The sequence below is a fragment of the Lytechinus pictus genome, chromosome 10 (assembly GCF_037042905.1).
Source record: "Lytechinus pictus isolate F3 Inbred chromosome 10, Lp3.0, whole genome shotgun sequence".
Taxonomy (NCBI): Eukaryota; Metazoa; Echinodermata; class Echinoidea; order Temnopleuroida; family Toxopneustidae; genus Lytechinus; species Lytechinus pictus.
This window is the reverse complement of record NC_087254.1, coordinates 9,672,951-9,688,906: the sequence shown is the minus strand read 5'-3', so window position 1 is coordinate 9,688,906 and position 15,956 is coordinate 9,672,951. Positions and strand designations below refer to the sequence as shown.

Here is a 15,956-nt window from a genome sequence, read left to right as displayed (position 1 = left end):
TTCGCAGACATAGTGCTTCTTATGCAATAAATTAACCTAAAGTAAAACATAATTTCATTAAGCTCTTTAATTAAAACTCTTAATACATAATAATTGTTCAATGATTGTCATATAAAATACTAATCCAAGCAATTATTATCAAGTTGAGATATTTATTTCTATCTATAGTGTATGAAATGTAAGACTATCTTAAACTATAGATCTCTGTCACGTGCCATAACAGTTATCATGTGACCTGCCAAACTCCCATCCGCTGAGCCTGCGCCTGAGACTGTCGACTGAGAATTAAAAATCAAGAGCTGCTCTTTGCCTTTGGTGAGATAGAGGACGCATGTTGTGTGAGTGATCACCATTGATAAAGGAAATTACGGTTAAAGTGTATTTATGAGTAGATCTATGTGGATTTGTACTGTGCTTTTGCCATAAATGGGCATGCAAAAGACAAACCGGTCGGGAAACCGGACGGCGCCGCGCCGCCCCCGCATCGCCTAGGCAGGAGCCTCCTGCGAGTCCTGGCTAGCGTCGCCCTGCGCCATCCACTTTTCGCACCGGGCCGAGCCTGAGGTCCTACCATACCATGCGATGCGCTGCCTGGCCGGATGGGATGAGGCGTAACTCGCGATCCGCTTATTATTGATTATTAGTATAGTCACGTATTGTATTACCGCAATACTAGACCAAAAGCTTCAGTCTCTGTATTTTGGTTGTTCCGCTGAACTGCGTTGGCTCACTCACCATACATAGACTGAAGCGGAGGGGGCCCCTACCTACAGCCAACGTATAGTGAACTAGCGTTTTATAGATCGCGATTTAAAACTTTTTTTAGGCAAAATTGACATTTTCATGGTTTCCATTATCAGTGTAATATAGATAACTTAAGCTAATTGCATACCTTGGGCCGGAGTTATTGAAAAAAATCCTCTGGATGATTGAGAAATCTGTCATCTAAGACATTTTCACCTGACCTGACGGTTTTTCTTGCAAGTTGCCATCTTGAATGACGTCATTATCGTTATTAACTTTTTCATGTCTCGATTTATCGCGATTATAACTAGTATCGTTTATCTTCGTGTAGTGTAGTGTATCGTATCGTATTATTTTATTCGTATATTGCCATGTATAACGTTAGGTGTGCTGATTGCTGGTGGTAATTTTATTTGATTCATTAATTCATTTTAGTAATTATGGCTGACTACTGGTGTTGTAATTGTGACCGTAATTTGAATAATCATCCTAATAAAAGAAGATCTTTGAATGCAAAATTGGATCACCGTGATTACACCACTGCTGACGCTGTCGAATCATTGGGAATTAAAGTGACACCAGATCAAAAATCAAAAAAATTCATTTGCGACAGATGTTGCAGAATAATTTCAAAATTATCTGAAAGCAATTCAAATGTAATTGAAAATAAATCCAAATTAAAGAAAATTAGTAGAATCAATGTTTACCTGGGGAGGAAAGTGAAAGTGACCAGCTATGCTTCGCCATTTCTTCGGAAGAAACGAAGAAGACTGAGCCTATATTTTGGTGAAAAATTCCTGCGCTTCCACAGAGATTCCAAGTTATGACAGCCCCTCCCCCATATTCACGAAAGTGTATATTTAAAGGATGTTTGATTCGTTTAAGGTCCATAGTTATCATCATATTTAAAAGTCATTGGAATCTTATATTAAAAAATTGAATTATTATAAACATATTCCCATTACGCAGTGGATATAAATTAACCTCTGCAATAAGCTAAACGTAGTGATTGTCAAGGCCAAATTAGATTAAGCGCGGGGCAGAGCGGCCGAGTGAGAAATTTTTCATCTTTAAAATGGAAAAACTTGGCCAATTTAAGCACCTTGACTGCATTTAAAGATAAATCCACATACTAAAAGTTATTGACCATTTGATAATTAAAGAATATTTTTTTTCTGTGTTGAAAAGTGTGGGGGGAGGGGATGCATACCCCCACCCCCCTCTGGATTTACGCTCGTGTCATGAAGAGTAGACATATCTCACCAATCAGTGGAGTGACTACGGGGGACATGGGGGCACCCCCCCCCCCCCCTCGGCTGGCAAAAATATTTAAAAAACGGGAAAAGGAGAAAAAGAGGGAGAAGGGAAGAGAAACGTAGCTTTTGAGATATGTACATGGATATGGATTCCTAAAATAGGCCTATTGTCCTTAAAATGTCCCTGTTTGGGGTCAATAAATACAAACATTTCAGCAGTTTTGCATTGTTTAGCGAGACGGGCACGTATCATAATTACAAAAAAATGCTTGTGTCCCTTTTTAGGTCTGAATATCAAAGATTTTCAGCTCGCGCTTGGCGCTCGCATTATTTTTTATCAGTAATATACATATCCGTTTAATGGCACTGCCCTTAAAATGCCTCTATTAGTATACTCATTTTTTTTTGCTGGTCCCCCCATGCCGTGACACACGGTACGCCACTGTATGGCCAATGCACTAATGTCAACGTAAGCACGGACTGGAAATGTTTTATATTTAGACCTTAAATGCGGCAAATGTAGTAGTCATTAAAAAAAATCAATGTCACTACATACAATAATTTTGAAAAATCCGAATACAAGGAAATATATTTGGTGTATATTTATGGACTTGGAAACGGGATGATTTAGAACCATTTAATCTCCTTAAACAGGATTATTTATCTCATCAAACAGACAACGCAAGCACCAGTAGGGACTAACATTTAAGCAAATTATGTTTCATAAATAGTTCTGAAATAAAAATACACGTAATATAATTTCATATATTATAACATACTTTGTATTTTTCTCTCTGTGTTTTTCTTTCTTTCACTGCGCCTCGGGCACCCTGCCGAGTGGATTTGGCGCATTACACATCCATTATTATTATCATTATAACATAGGTCGACAATAATTCTTCTTTAACCCCACTTTCTTTCTTCCTTTCTCTTTCTCTCCTTTTTTTTCTTGCCAGCCGATTGGGTGGATCTGAATTGGCGTTCACTCTGTGTAGCATTAATTGGTCTGATTGTCTTTAAAGTTTTGCGTTTTTAGAATAGTTAGACCTAAAGGTCCTACATGAGAGTATAAAGGTCAATATGGATCTAATATTACGAGTCGTCTTAAACAAGCAGTATAGCCTCTATTGTGGTGATAATAGCGACGCAAAGGAGACACTCCCCTTTCCTTCAAATTTGAATGGTTCGATGATAAAGCCTATAATTGGAGCCCTCAAATAACACTTTGAATAGATAGCTATTGCAGAATTTTAACATCATTTCTTAGAGTTTGTTCCCCCTTTTTTTTTTGGGGGGGGGGGGTGTTTGAAGGTTTCTTAATCAGACATTTAAATATGATAGGTATAAAGATGTTGGAAATGTCTTTTCAAAATTGACTCATATCCCCCTGAGACGACAATCATAGCAACTCTGTACAGCGATTTGAACGTATAGGCCTATACGAGAAGATCCAGGACTTGACTGTGTGGATTGCAATAATCGACGTTATACTTAATTTCAGTCAGTGTTCACATAGAAAAGATTTAAAAACATTGAAATAAACAAATGCATTCAATGTGGCCAGTCATCAGAATAGCCCAACACAAAATAAATAGTGTAAAATGAAAGAAGAATAGAAAGAATAAGGTGTAAATAAACGTAATAAATTGTGTATTTGATTTAACTGGGACTGTATGTCTGGTCAGTTGGAGTAGTGGTCTATGGGAACTTCTAACCTATAAAAATATTTTCTGTTAAAATCATTTTTTCACTCATTTTATGTTCAGTGTTAGACTAGTATGCAGATATAGCATCATATAAGTGTTTTAGTGCCATTTGATATTCAATTGAAACGATTATGTAGTATAAATAGGCCATATGTTTATACTGCTTGAATTTAAGTGATCCACAAACCTAGATCTGGGTCTAAACGATGAAAGCTGCATTTTGAATGTCAAAGTTAATACTACGGTAGTTATCATTTTCCCAATATTTTATAATAAAGTAGGCCTATTAAAAAATTAATAACCTTTGATTTCCATATCGGAAAGACGGTGAAAATCGCCGACTTTCCATGTCCAGTGGGGAGCTGGACCCACAGGTCTCTCCCGTCCTCCAAACACTGTAGCGCTTCCCGCTGGTCAGGCTTGAGAGTGAAGTGTTCCCCGAATATCCCCTTGGCTACAGCATCCATCATGCAGGCCTTTCGTTTATGCTGCTTGAACTAAAGTGATCGTTTGATTGTCGTCTGCTACTTGTGATCGTAGCGGTTTCGCTCGCATAAGGAGCAGATCGTATAATATCGAAAGCAATATCGATATCACATTCGTGATTGTTGACGCCCTCTCCGTTCGTTTGTAAATATTTCACAGTTTGGCTGCCATATTGACTATTTTGATCGTGTTCAACCCAATTAAACATCGGTAAAGTATAATTTTTCATGCCTTTTAATCTATATCGTTTAAAATATTGTCTTCACTAAATATCATGGTTTAAAAGTTTGATGGCTATACATCCTTAGATTGTAAATTCGATGTGTAAAATTACATCAAACTTTGGACTGTGAATTGACAAAAGGGTGGGAATGAGAAAACATGCGAGCCCACACGTATACCCTACCGTCGGTTAATGGGGATTACAGTAAAATGTCAGAAATTGTTGAATAAATCCCCAGAAACGACGGTTATTCCTGTCTACGCAATACCGGACACTATTATGATTCCGGACGAGCATATTACTGCGTTCTAAAACAAATTCGTACCGTAAGACTTCCGCAATTCAATTTCACAGAGCAATACATAGAACAAGATTGCAAAAACAAGGCGAAAAATCCAACTTTTACCTAATTATCTCTAAAAATGACAGAATATGCTTAAAATATCAGATAACATAGTTTTGTATTAACAATTGATGTATTTTCTAACGGAAATATGGGCCTGATTTGCCGAATTTCAATCTCGTCAACTCCTTCGATCGAATGATGAGGTGTGGTGAATTGTGGGTGATCGTCGACGGCTAGTTCTCAAGGTACCCGTGCGCGAGGTTTACCGTGAGTAGAGCCGTCGATCGGCAGCGCATCGATAGAACTTGATGAGCGTCACGATACGAACGCGAGCATTGTAGGCAGTGTAGCTCAGTCGGTTAGAGCGCCTGTTCCGGATAAGATCGTAGATCTCAACGTGCGTGGGTTCGAGTCCCGCAGCATGCCGGAAGACGTCTAACAAAAAAACTGATGCTAGCATTGTGTGTTAACGTGCCTCACCGCTGTGTTCAGTGCGGGTGTGAATGCAGTTGGAAAACACTCCGTCCATCGGAAAGGACGCAAATGTTGGTCCCGTGTATAGGAGAGTCACAACCTATGCACGTTAAAACCAATACACTATTCGTCAAACGAAATATTAGAGAGGGAGGATAGAAAAATGAATGCTATCATTTTTAATATCCAGGAAAGTGACAGTGCTGATGTGGATATCAGAAAGAATGAGGATGTGGAACTTGTTAATGCAATGCTTGCTCAAATTGAGACCCCTGCGGTCACCATCACTGATTGTAGACGACTTGGAAAATATAGACGTGAGGTTGCAGCTGCTAAGCCTAGGCCTGTTCGGATTAGCACGGCCACTGTTGGGCAAAGAGATGCCATCCTACAATGTGCGCCTAAACTAAAACACTTTGACAATACAAAGCGAGTCGTTATCCGTAAAGACCTCACCCCAATGCAAAGGGAAGAAGAAAATACCTTGCGCAAAGAATGGCAGAGGAAGAAAGAGGAATCTATCCAACAAGGTGATGTGAATGCCCAGTGGGTAAGGAGAAGAGGCAAAGTGGTTAACATAGGTATGTACATTTCAGAAGCGCAAAGGCGACAAAACCAATCTCAAAGTCCTAGTCGTGGTAATGTGCAAAATCAAAGTCAGTTTCAAAAAAAGGAGGAAGTTGTCAGAGAAAGAGTCAGGGTAAACACGCCGACTCCTCCAAATCTAGCGAGCAACGAGGATTTTCCTCTAATAGGTGCTCGTCCTTAGGTGTAGGTCAAGTAAAATGTGTATATACTAATGTAGATTCATTGTTAAATAAGAGACACGAGTTAGAAACTTTCATTTCATTGCATCATCCTCATGTTATTGGTTTAAGTGAAGTCAAACCTAAAAATTCGCGTTATAGTGTTGACCCAGCTGAAGTTAAGCTGGATGGTTTTGATGTTTTTCATAATCTTCATGACGCTGGTCGTGGTGTTTGTTTGTATATTTCTAAAGACCTCAAAGCAGAGGTATATGTAGGTTTTTCTCATCTTGCTTTTAAGGAAGCAGTGTTTGCTTGTGTGGGACTGAAAGATGGCGGTTCTCTTTTAGTTGGTCTGGTGTATAGAAGCCCTAATGCAAGTGATGAAATCAATGATAAATTATGTTTGTTACTTCAGGAAATAGGACAAAGCAAATTTCAGGAAGTTTTGTTATTTGGGGACTTTAATTACCCAGAAATTAACTGGGAGCTGGAGTCATGTTCATCTGGTGAAGAGCACCCAGCTCATAAGTTTTTGGACTGTAGTAAAGATGCATTTCTGATTCAGCACCAGGTTAAGCCTACACGCCACCGTGAAGGTCAGCGTTCAAATGTTTTAGATCTTGTCTTTACTCTAAATGAGAGTGCTATCTCGAGTATTGTTACTTCAGCAGGTCTTGGTAAAAGTGACCATTGTACTCTGATTTTTAACTTGAAAGTTGGTGGCCGTTCGAGGCTCGATGATCGAGAACGACTGGTATATGGTAAAGGAGACTATGATGCCATGCATGATAAGTTAGTTGATATTGAATGGGCTGATGAATTCTCTGTAAAGTCAATGGAGGACTCATGGATCTTTTTCAAGAAAACGTTGCTTGATGTATTTGATCGCTACATACCTAAGAAAAAATATAGAGAACATACACGAAATAAGTCATGGGTCAAAGGAAAAACACTTGATCTTGTTCGAGAGAAACACAGGCAGTTCAGAAAGTGGCGCTACATGCATAGTCAGAAAAGTTATGGAAAATATACTCCCTCAGAGCTCAAAAAACAGGAAGAATGCTATAAGAGGGCAAGTAATCAGGCGAGGTGGTATTGTCGGAAAGCTGCTAGTGATTTTGAGCGCTCAATTGCTTCAGGTGTCAAACGAAATGCAAAAGGTTTTTGGTCGTATGTCAAATCAAAGACAACAACTCGCGAAAATGTAGCAAATCTTACAAAGGAAGACGGAAGTGTTACCTCTTCTGACCAGGACAAGGCAGAGATTTTGCAGGCCTTTTTTTCGTCTGTTTTCACAAAGGAGAATGTTCATGATATTCCTCCCCTCTCACAGGAAATGCATTATGATTCCCCTCTTAGTGATGTTGAAATAACTTCAGGCGATGTTTTTAAGTTGTTGTCAAATTTGAAGACTAATAAATCTCCTGGACCTGATGGTCTTCATCCTTTTCCATTGAGAGAATTGGCTGATGTATTGGCGCTGCCGTTGTCCTTACTGTTTAACAAGAGTATGAATTGTGGCTTGTTACCATTGGATTGGAAGTCTGCTAATATTTCACCTATATTCAAGAAAGGCAGTAAGGCTGATTGTAAAAACTATAGACCAGTGAGTCTAACAAGCATTGTTTGTAAAATTATGGAGAAGTTAATCTGTGATAAATTGTGTGTATATTTGGTAGAGAATGATTTAATTTCTATGTGTCAACATGGCTTTGTTGATGGAAGATCAACTGTCACTAATCTTTTAGAGGTGCTTGATGAGTGGACACAGGTACTGGATGAGGGTGGTACAATTGATGCCATATACATGGACCTCATGAAAGCGTTTGATACGGTGCCTCATCGGCGTCTCCTTCTAAAGTTGGAATCCTTCGGTATCTGTGGTAAACTCCACGTATGGCTTATGTCTTTTTTAACGGGAAGACGGCAGCGTGTAGTTGTTGGTGGAAAATCGTCATCTTGGGGAGAAGTACTGAGCGGCGTACCGCAAGGTAGTGTGTTGGGTCCGACCCTCTTTTTGGTTTTTGTCAATGATCTGCCAAGTGTTGTTAAGTCTAATATTGTAATGTTTGCAGATGATACAAAGATGTATGTACGTTCTGATAGTGTTGTTGGTGTCAAACAACTCCAAAAAGATATCTCCCTTTTAGAAGAGTGGGCTAAAAAATGGCAGCTACGATTCCATCCGGATAAATGCACCGTCTTAAAGCTAGGAAAAAACAGTACGGAAGAGCAGACCCAGTATTACATGAAAGGAGAGTCTAATCTAATTACTCTTAAGGAGGTACAAGCAGAAAAAGACCTAGGGATATTAATTGATTCAAAGCTGTCTTTTAAAGACCAAGTGTCACAAGCAGCATTAAAGGGAAACAGAGTCTTAGGAATCATTAGAAGATCTTTTGTTTGTCTGGATGCAGTTACAATGTCATATTTGTTTAAAGGTCTTATCAGACCCCTATTAGAGTATGGACAAGCCGCATGGTCACCACATAAATTGAGTGAACAAAGAAAGTTAGAAAGTGTACAGAGGCGAGCCACAAAAATGATTCCAGGTTTTAGAAATCTGTCTTATATGGAACGTCTCATGAAACTAAAATTACCGAGTCTTGCTCATAGGCGAAGGAGAGGTGACATGATTGATGTCTACAAGTACATGACTGGAATATATTACACACAACACAACCTTTTCACTAAGTCGCAAAGGAGGTCTAGAGGTCATAGGTTGAAGTTGGAAAAGAAATTTTCTAGGCTTGATATTAGAAAGTACTTTTTCAGTAACAGAGTTGTAGATATGTGGAATAGTCTTCCTGACAGTGTTGTTTCAGCCTCTTCAGTCAACTCCTTCAAAATTTGTCTAGATAGGCACTGGTCAAAGAATTATGATTTGCTCTATAAGCCAGTGTAGGCAGTATTGTCTGTTTTCCCAAGGTTTTTAGCACACATGTACAAACTTCTGATAGTCCTTTCTCGTGTTAAGTACCGGTATATATATTTTGTTTTAATAACATGGATACTGTACTACCACCAGAGGAGATACTACGATCGATGAACAGGCACTCAACTCAAGCCTACAGCATCGTGGACTTAAAGTAAAGTAAGTAAAGTAAGTTATCAAACACGAATTTATTACCAACATCTGCTCAGATTCGATATAAAAAAGCAAATAATACTTAGAATTTACTCATGATATGATATAAGAAGAAAAAAAATCACAAAAATTTGTTCTTACATCATTATAATCAAGGATATCTTTACCCGTCCGGCGCGCGTCCGGAATCATGATGTAATTTGTCGCGCACAAAAATAATTGTTTTTTTGTGGAGGGGTATGCGGCAAGTGCGATTCAAAGAAAATGGTTGGTAAATATAAAATAATTTTATCATATTCATAATTTTCATAATATTTGGAATAGCAAGTGTGAATTTTTCTTGATTGTATTTCCTCTAGTTGTCATTTTTAAAGCACTGAAATAAAGGTGTCCGGCAATAGGATACACTGCCATACTAGTAGACAATATAAAATGATAAACATGTTCAGCACTACTAGTATAGTCACGTATTGTATTACCGGACACTATTGACTATTGTGATTCCGGACGCGCATATAAATGCGTTCGAAAACAATTTCATACCGTAAGACTTCCGCAATTCATTTTCACAGATCAACATAGAACAAGATTGCAAAAACAAGGCGAAAAAATCAAATTTCTACCTTATTTATCTCTAAAATGACACAAAATGCTTAAAATATCATATAACATAGTTTTGCATTAACAATTGAATGAATTGATATATTTTCTAACGAAAATATGGGCCTGATTTGCCGAATTTCAATCTCGTCGGCTCCTTCGATCGAATGATGAGGTGAGGTGTATTGTGGGTGATCGTCGACGGCTAATTCTCAAGGTACCGTGCGCGAGGTTTACCGTGAGTAGAGCCGTCGACGATCGGCTGCGCATCGATAGAACTTGATGAGCGTCACGATACGAACGCGCACTGGAAAGTGCTATGAAACATGCAGCTAACCAAAAAATAAAAAATAAATTAAGTTATCAAACAAGAATTTATTACCAACATCTGATCAGATTCGATATAAAAAAAGCAACAAAAAGTTAGAATTTATTCATGATATGATATAAGAAGAAAAAAATCACAGAAATTTATTCTTACATCATTATAATCAAAGGATATCTTTACCCGTCCGGCGCGCGTCCGGAATCATGATGTAATTTGTCGCGCACGAAAATAATTGTTTTTCGTGGAGGGGTATGCGGCAAGTGCGATGCAAAGAAAATGGTTGGTAAATATAAAATAATTTTATCATATTAATAATTTTCATAATATTTGGAATAGCAAGTGCGAATTTTTCTTGATTGTATTTCCTCTAGTTGTCATTTTTAAAGCACTGAAATAAAGGTGTCCGGCAATAGGATACACTGCCATACTACTACTAGTCACCAGCAAATTTCTCTGGCACAAAGGCCAAACTAAAGCAAGGTTAAATTACATTCAAAGTAACCCAGGGAGCCCAGGGGCTTACCGTGTATTTGACCATACTCACGGGACTAGGGTGATTTATGGTCTAAATATTTCTCCAAATGAATTGTGAAAACAGAAATTATGCACTTACCACGATTATATGGATGAAGGTCTAACGAGTGGCAGTTTCCTGACATCTGGGCACAGACTGGAACCTCAAAAAACAAAAAGTTCTCTCCTTCTACCCCCGTCTCGATCGGCCATTTTTGTTATGAATTGTAACAAAATGGCCGATCGAGACTGGGAGAGAACTTTTCGTTTTTTTGAGGTTCCAGTTTGTGCCCAGATGTCAGGAAACTGCCACTCGTTAGACCTTCATCCATATAATCGTGGTAAGTGCATAATTTCTATTTTCACAATTCATTTGGAGAAATATTTAGACCATAAATCACGCTAGTCCTGTGAGTATGGTCAAATACACGGTAAGCCCCTGGGCTCCTGCCCGCTGCGCGGGCGGGAGCTCCCTGGGTTACATTCAAAGTAGACAGCTGGCAGCCGTCTGTTTCGAGGAGTTTTTTAACATTAAAAAAAAAATTCTCCTCCTACACAGACGGCTCGCTATCGTGCAGCCACCATTAGGGGGTTAACAATGCAAAATCCCCCCGATCTCGACGGGGCTCATCGATTTTTGTCTTTATTTCATAAAAATATATAAAAAGAACTGTACCAAAATAAAAATCATTATTCCGTTTTGGCCTAAAATGCACCAAAACGGGGAAAAAATCAACTGAAAAGGGGAAAAAAACAATGACTTACTTCGGCTGTCGCGCGCAACTTCACTTCCCTGTTTAATCCGAACTTAATACATAAACATATGGCCATTGACTCCATGTACAGATCGCTCTAGAACTTCGGTCTCTGTATATTTGGTGACTGGACTGGAGCCAACGGAGTTCAGCGGAACAACCAACATAACAGAGACCGAAGCTTTTGGTCTACATGTTGATCATTTAATTTGACAGGCTCTATGATAGACTGAGTATTCATCATCGGAAATCCCAGGGGGGGTATGTCCTTCCACTCAAAATAGTAGGGGGGACACAATATCATATGTCCCCCCTACTTTTTTTTGTATTTTATGACGGAAAGAAATACATTATTCAAATTCAAAATAAAATAAAACATGTATTTTGGACGAGATGACCTTACTTTTTGGGTGGTAACCTTTTTTTTTTGTCAAATTTCTTTTGGTCGAAATGACAATTTGGGGTGTTAACCTTCTTTTTTCTTTTCTTTTATTTTTGCTTGTTAAAGGGCAAGTCCACCCCAGAATAATGTTGATTTGAATAAAAGAGAAAAATCAAACTAGCATAACGCTGAAAATTTCATCAAAACCAGATGTAAAATAAGCAAGTTAAGATATTTTAAAGTTTCGCTTATTTTTATGTCTTGACAGTTATATAGGCACAACTCTGTGATATGCAAGTGAGACAGTCAATGATTTGACAATAAGTCGATGATTTGACAATAAGGGCCAACTTGACTGAAGCATATAGTATTAAAGTATGCTAATTCCACATGTTCAGGATCTCTGTTTCACTTGACAATGAGGAGAAAATTAGAATATTTCATATTTTATATAATAAAATACAAGAGAAATAGTGAGTGGATGACGTCATCAGTGTGGTCATTTGTATACCAACCAGGATGTGCAAATAACTGTTTTGTAAAATTAAGCGAAACTTTAAAATGTCATAATTTTCTTATTTTACATCCGATTTTGATGAAAGTTTCAGTGTTATATTCGTAGGATTTTTCTCTTTTTATTCATTAGAACATTTTGTTGGGGTGGACTTGTCCTTTAAATTTTCCAGCCCCTTGTACCCCTCCCCCAACTTTGTGGAGAGATTTCCGCCCTTGTATTTATTATAGGCCTATTCAATATTTTGTTGTTGCTCAGTAGACCAAAATAGTCTAAATAACGTCGTTAGAATTTGAAATACACCAGATGTGTGTATAGTTTGTATACTGTATTTCATCAATAAATTATACTTTCTTACAATTATATCTGTTTCATTTTATTTGTGCTACAGACCACCATGAAGTTGTCAATACTCTGTGCCAGTTTGTTGTACCTCATATCGACCATCCCTTTGAGTCTTTGTGCGACAAGATATCAACCTAACTGGGATTCCATCGACTCGAGACCAATACCAGCATGGTAAAAACTCTTCTGGGTTGAAAATACATTGGGAGTGGGGCTATGAATCTGGCCCTCCCCTCCCCCATAGCACCCCCCAAAAAAAATATATATACATATATATATATATATATATATACAATGCATAAATAATAATTATTATAATGATGACGATAATATAAAAGTAGAAAATGAAATTAAATAATGATAATGATATAATGAAATGAAGTAAAATATAAGAGGATTAAGAAAAATGGTAATAAAGAAATCAATAATAAATTGAAAAAAATTGAATAAAATAATGTTTAAAATAATACACAGATCTAGGTCTAAACAATAGAAAAATGGAAAATGATTATTTGTAAATGATAGATAAGAAATAGCCATCATCTGAAGATTTTTTTCTAAAACTCTTAGAATATTAAATTTTAATCCTATGTCATATTGGATGTTATGTCAAGTCAATTACAAACAAAATTGTTGCAAAGATGTTTTATTATGGATAATATTGTAATATCAATCTCAATTGAATGTTGGATGAGATGAAACAGAAAGAATATTCACTACATTCTAGAGCAGAACTACTTTTCGTTTACAAATTCCTAAAATGAACTCCAAGAAAGGTCAGCAATGTATTATTTTGACTGGTCCCAGTATGTAAAACAGTCTCCCTGTCAATATCCATTCAATGTCCTTCACTACGAGTATTCAAATGTAAGCTAAAAACATATCTGTTTTCTCATTAATACCCCTTTTTTTTTTGTAAGCACTTGGAGAGCAGAATTTTATTTTTGTCTTATTTTTGTAAAGTGCCTTGAGCATGATAATGGAAAGGCGTTATATAAATATTTAATGTATGTATTAGCAACGTACCTTCTCTTCACCACCTCTCCCTTTCCCCTATATAGGCCTAGCCGCCCGACATATTTCATTATTTCTACCTTTATCCTTAAAGGTACGATGAGGCAAAGTTTGGGATCTTCATGCATTGGGGGGTGTACTCTGTTCCAAGCTTCTTCAGCGAATGGTTTTGGTACCGATGGAAGGGGGACAAACCATATTCCCTGGTGATAGACTTCATGAAGAAGAATTACCGACCCGGTTTCACCTACGCAGATTTTGCCAGAGACTTCACGACCGAGTTCTTTGATCCTGCTCAGTGGGCAGATATCATCAAGGCTTCTGGGGCAAAGTAAGGTCATCATTTTTTTATTTTTAGGAAAGGGTGTAGGGTTTCTCGGAAAGTGAGAACAGAAAATAATGGTGGGATGTAAGTGAATAGTGTCCGTTTATATTCTGTTTTATTTATGTATATTTTGTTCAGTTAGCTCTATTTGTGTTTATTCTGTATTCTGATATCAAACACAGGGATCTTTTTAGTAAACATTTATCATTTTTTTATTATTCACAGTTGGCATGTTATTAATAAATTTTCATTCAGGTAAGTCAATAAATGATCTGTCTCTTTACATTTGTTTAATTATAATTTCTTCTGATTTTTGTTTGTAAATTGAACATTCTCAGCCTGCGAGCTGCCTCTTTGATGTTTATTTTAATAAACCAATCCAAGTCAGTAGAGTCACCATGATACCAATGAATGATTAATCCAAGCTGAGGGCATTCCTGTTTAAGTTTAACCCATTGCCTTCTCTGGAATTGGACAAGCCCCTTTCAAAGCCTCTGGGTACCACAGAGTACAGCAGTCAACAGGTTAATGGTCTTAGTAATGAGTTGGACTAGCAGAACCTTCAATTGACTGTTGTTTGTTTCCATTGTAAAGCAATATAAGTTTTGTATGCATGGCCCCCATGTATATAAAACAACATCACAATTACTGATTGAACTGTGCTGAAGTTACACATAATAAATAAATAATAAACTAACTAAATACACAAATAAATAAATAGATGATTAATAAATGAGTGAATAAATAACTCTATGAATAAATAAATACATGCATGAATGAATGAATGAATAGTAATGAATAAATGAATGATTGATTGATTGAATGAAAGAAAGAAAGAATGAATGAATAAATAAAATAAAAAGGGGAAATAATGATAGGCCATTAAGTGTACATTAGTATTATTAAATGAACATGTTTCGGTTCTTTTCTAGGAGTTTCAAATTGCAATTATGAGAAGTAAGCAAAGTTTTTCCGGAAATCTGAATAAAATGGATTTAGAAATTTGGAGAGGAAGGTGACAATTAATTATTCCGAATTTGTTTAATCTGAAGACATTGAAAATCATGGTCTGGTCACGAGGGAATTTATCAAATTTCTGTAATAAAACATGAGACCGCTTTCCTTCTGTATTGCAATATGAGGGGAGTGTCCAAGCTTTAATAAAAATTTCTGAATATTGAATACACATACTACTATATCAGAAAAAAAAGGAAACCCAATTTTCATGAACTTCCTGAAAAAGAATAACATCAATGACACTGGATAATGTTTTTATTAACATCCTGTGTGGATAAACATCTTGTATGGGTGTACATCGCCCCATGGGAGACCATCATATTGTTGTCATATTGTTGAATGGGCTTCCTTGTTTTTAAACAAACAAATATTAAAATGAATAAAAAAACTGAATATTTAACAGGTATTGTGTTCTGACGAGCAAGCATCACGAGGGATTTACTAACTGGCCTTCAAATTCTTCCTGGAACTGGAACTCTATGGATGTAGGACCAAAACGAGATCTTGTTGGTAAGTAAAACAAGACTTATTGATAATAAAGTCAGTAAATATACCAAGTAAGTGGTACTACTCCTCTGCAAAGAATCCTTTCTATAAGCCTGTTAGTGTGTGTTTCATAAAGGTATAAGTCTGACTAAGTAAAAGTCATGCTTAAAATGCTTGATATCATAACTTCTTGAATCCAGAAATCATTTTCAAAACATCTATAGTCCAATTTGTCTATTAAGGCCACCCCAGGGAAACAGAAAAAGTATAATAATGATAATAACGGTATATTTACCCAGGGTAGGCACTTCAGTTCTGAAAACTGTTCTCCCAGCGGGCCCTGCTATTATTACCCCGGCTTTAGCTCGACTACTTAGGAGCACAAGCATTCGAGGAATTTCTTCCTACCGGGTACCCATTCACATCACCTGGGTGGAGTGCAGCACAATGTAGGTAAATTTCTTGGTGAAGGAAAACACACCATGGCTAGGAATCAGTTTCTACCGAAGACAGGTGACATTTGTAGAACTAGTAGAAGGTTCTATATAACACATTGTTTTTCATGGGAGACTATTTGGTGACCGCTTAACAGGTTTGCATCAAAG

General features: G+C 37.2%; 1 protein-coding gene across 2 annotated transcripts in view; it reads left to right on the top strand.

Annotated features, from left to right (window-relative positions):
- The first annotated feature begins 216 nt into the window (after positions 1-216).
- Positions 217-15,956, top strand: part of LOC129269077 (alpha-L-fucosidase-like) — a 30,121-nt gene continuing 14,381 nt past the window's right edge. Inside the window, exons 1-5 of one of the 2 annotated variants that reach the window (XM_064105293.1) lie at positions 233-338; positions 9,013-9,078; positions 12,556-12,683; positions 13,618-13,854; positions 15,269-15,375. In XM_064105293.1, coding sequence (XP_063961363.1) covers positions 12,562-12,683; positions 13,618-13,854; positions 15,269-15,375 — 466 coding nt within the window. In that variant the 5' untranslated portion in view covers positions 233-338; positions 9,013-9,078; positions 12,556-12,561. Of the gene's footprint in view, positions 339-9,012; positions 9,079-12,555; positions 12,684-13,617; positions 13,855-15,268; positions 15,376-15,956 lie in introns of both variants that reach the window. The other variant, XM_064105292.1, reaches the window with a different exon arrangement.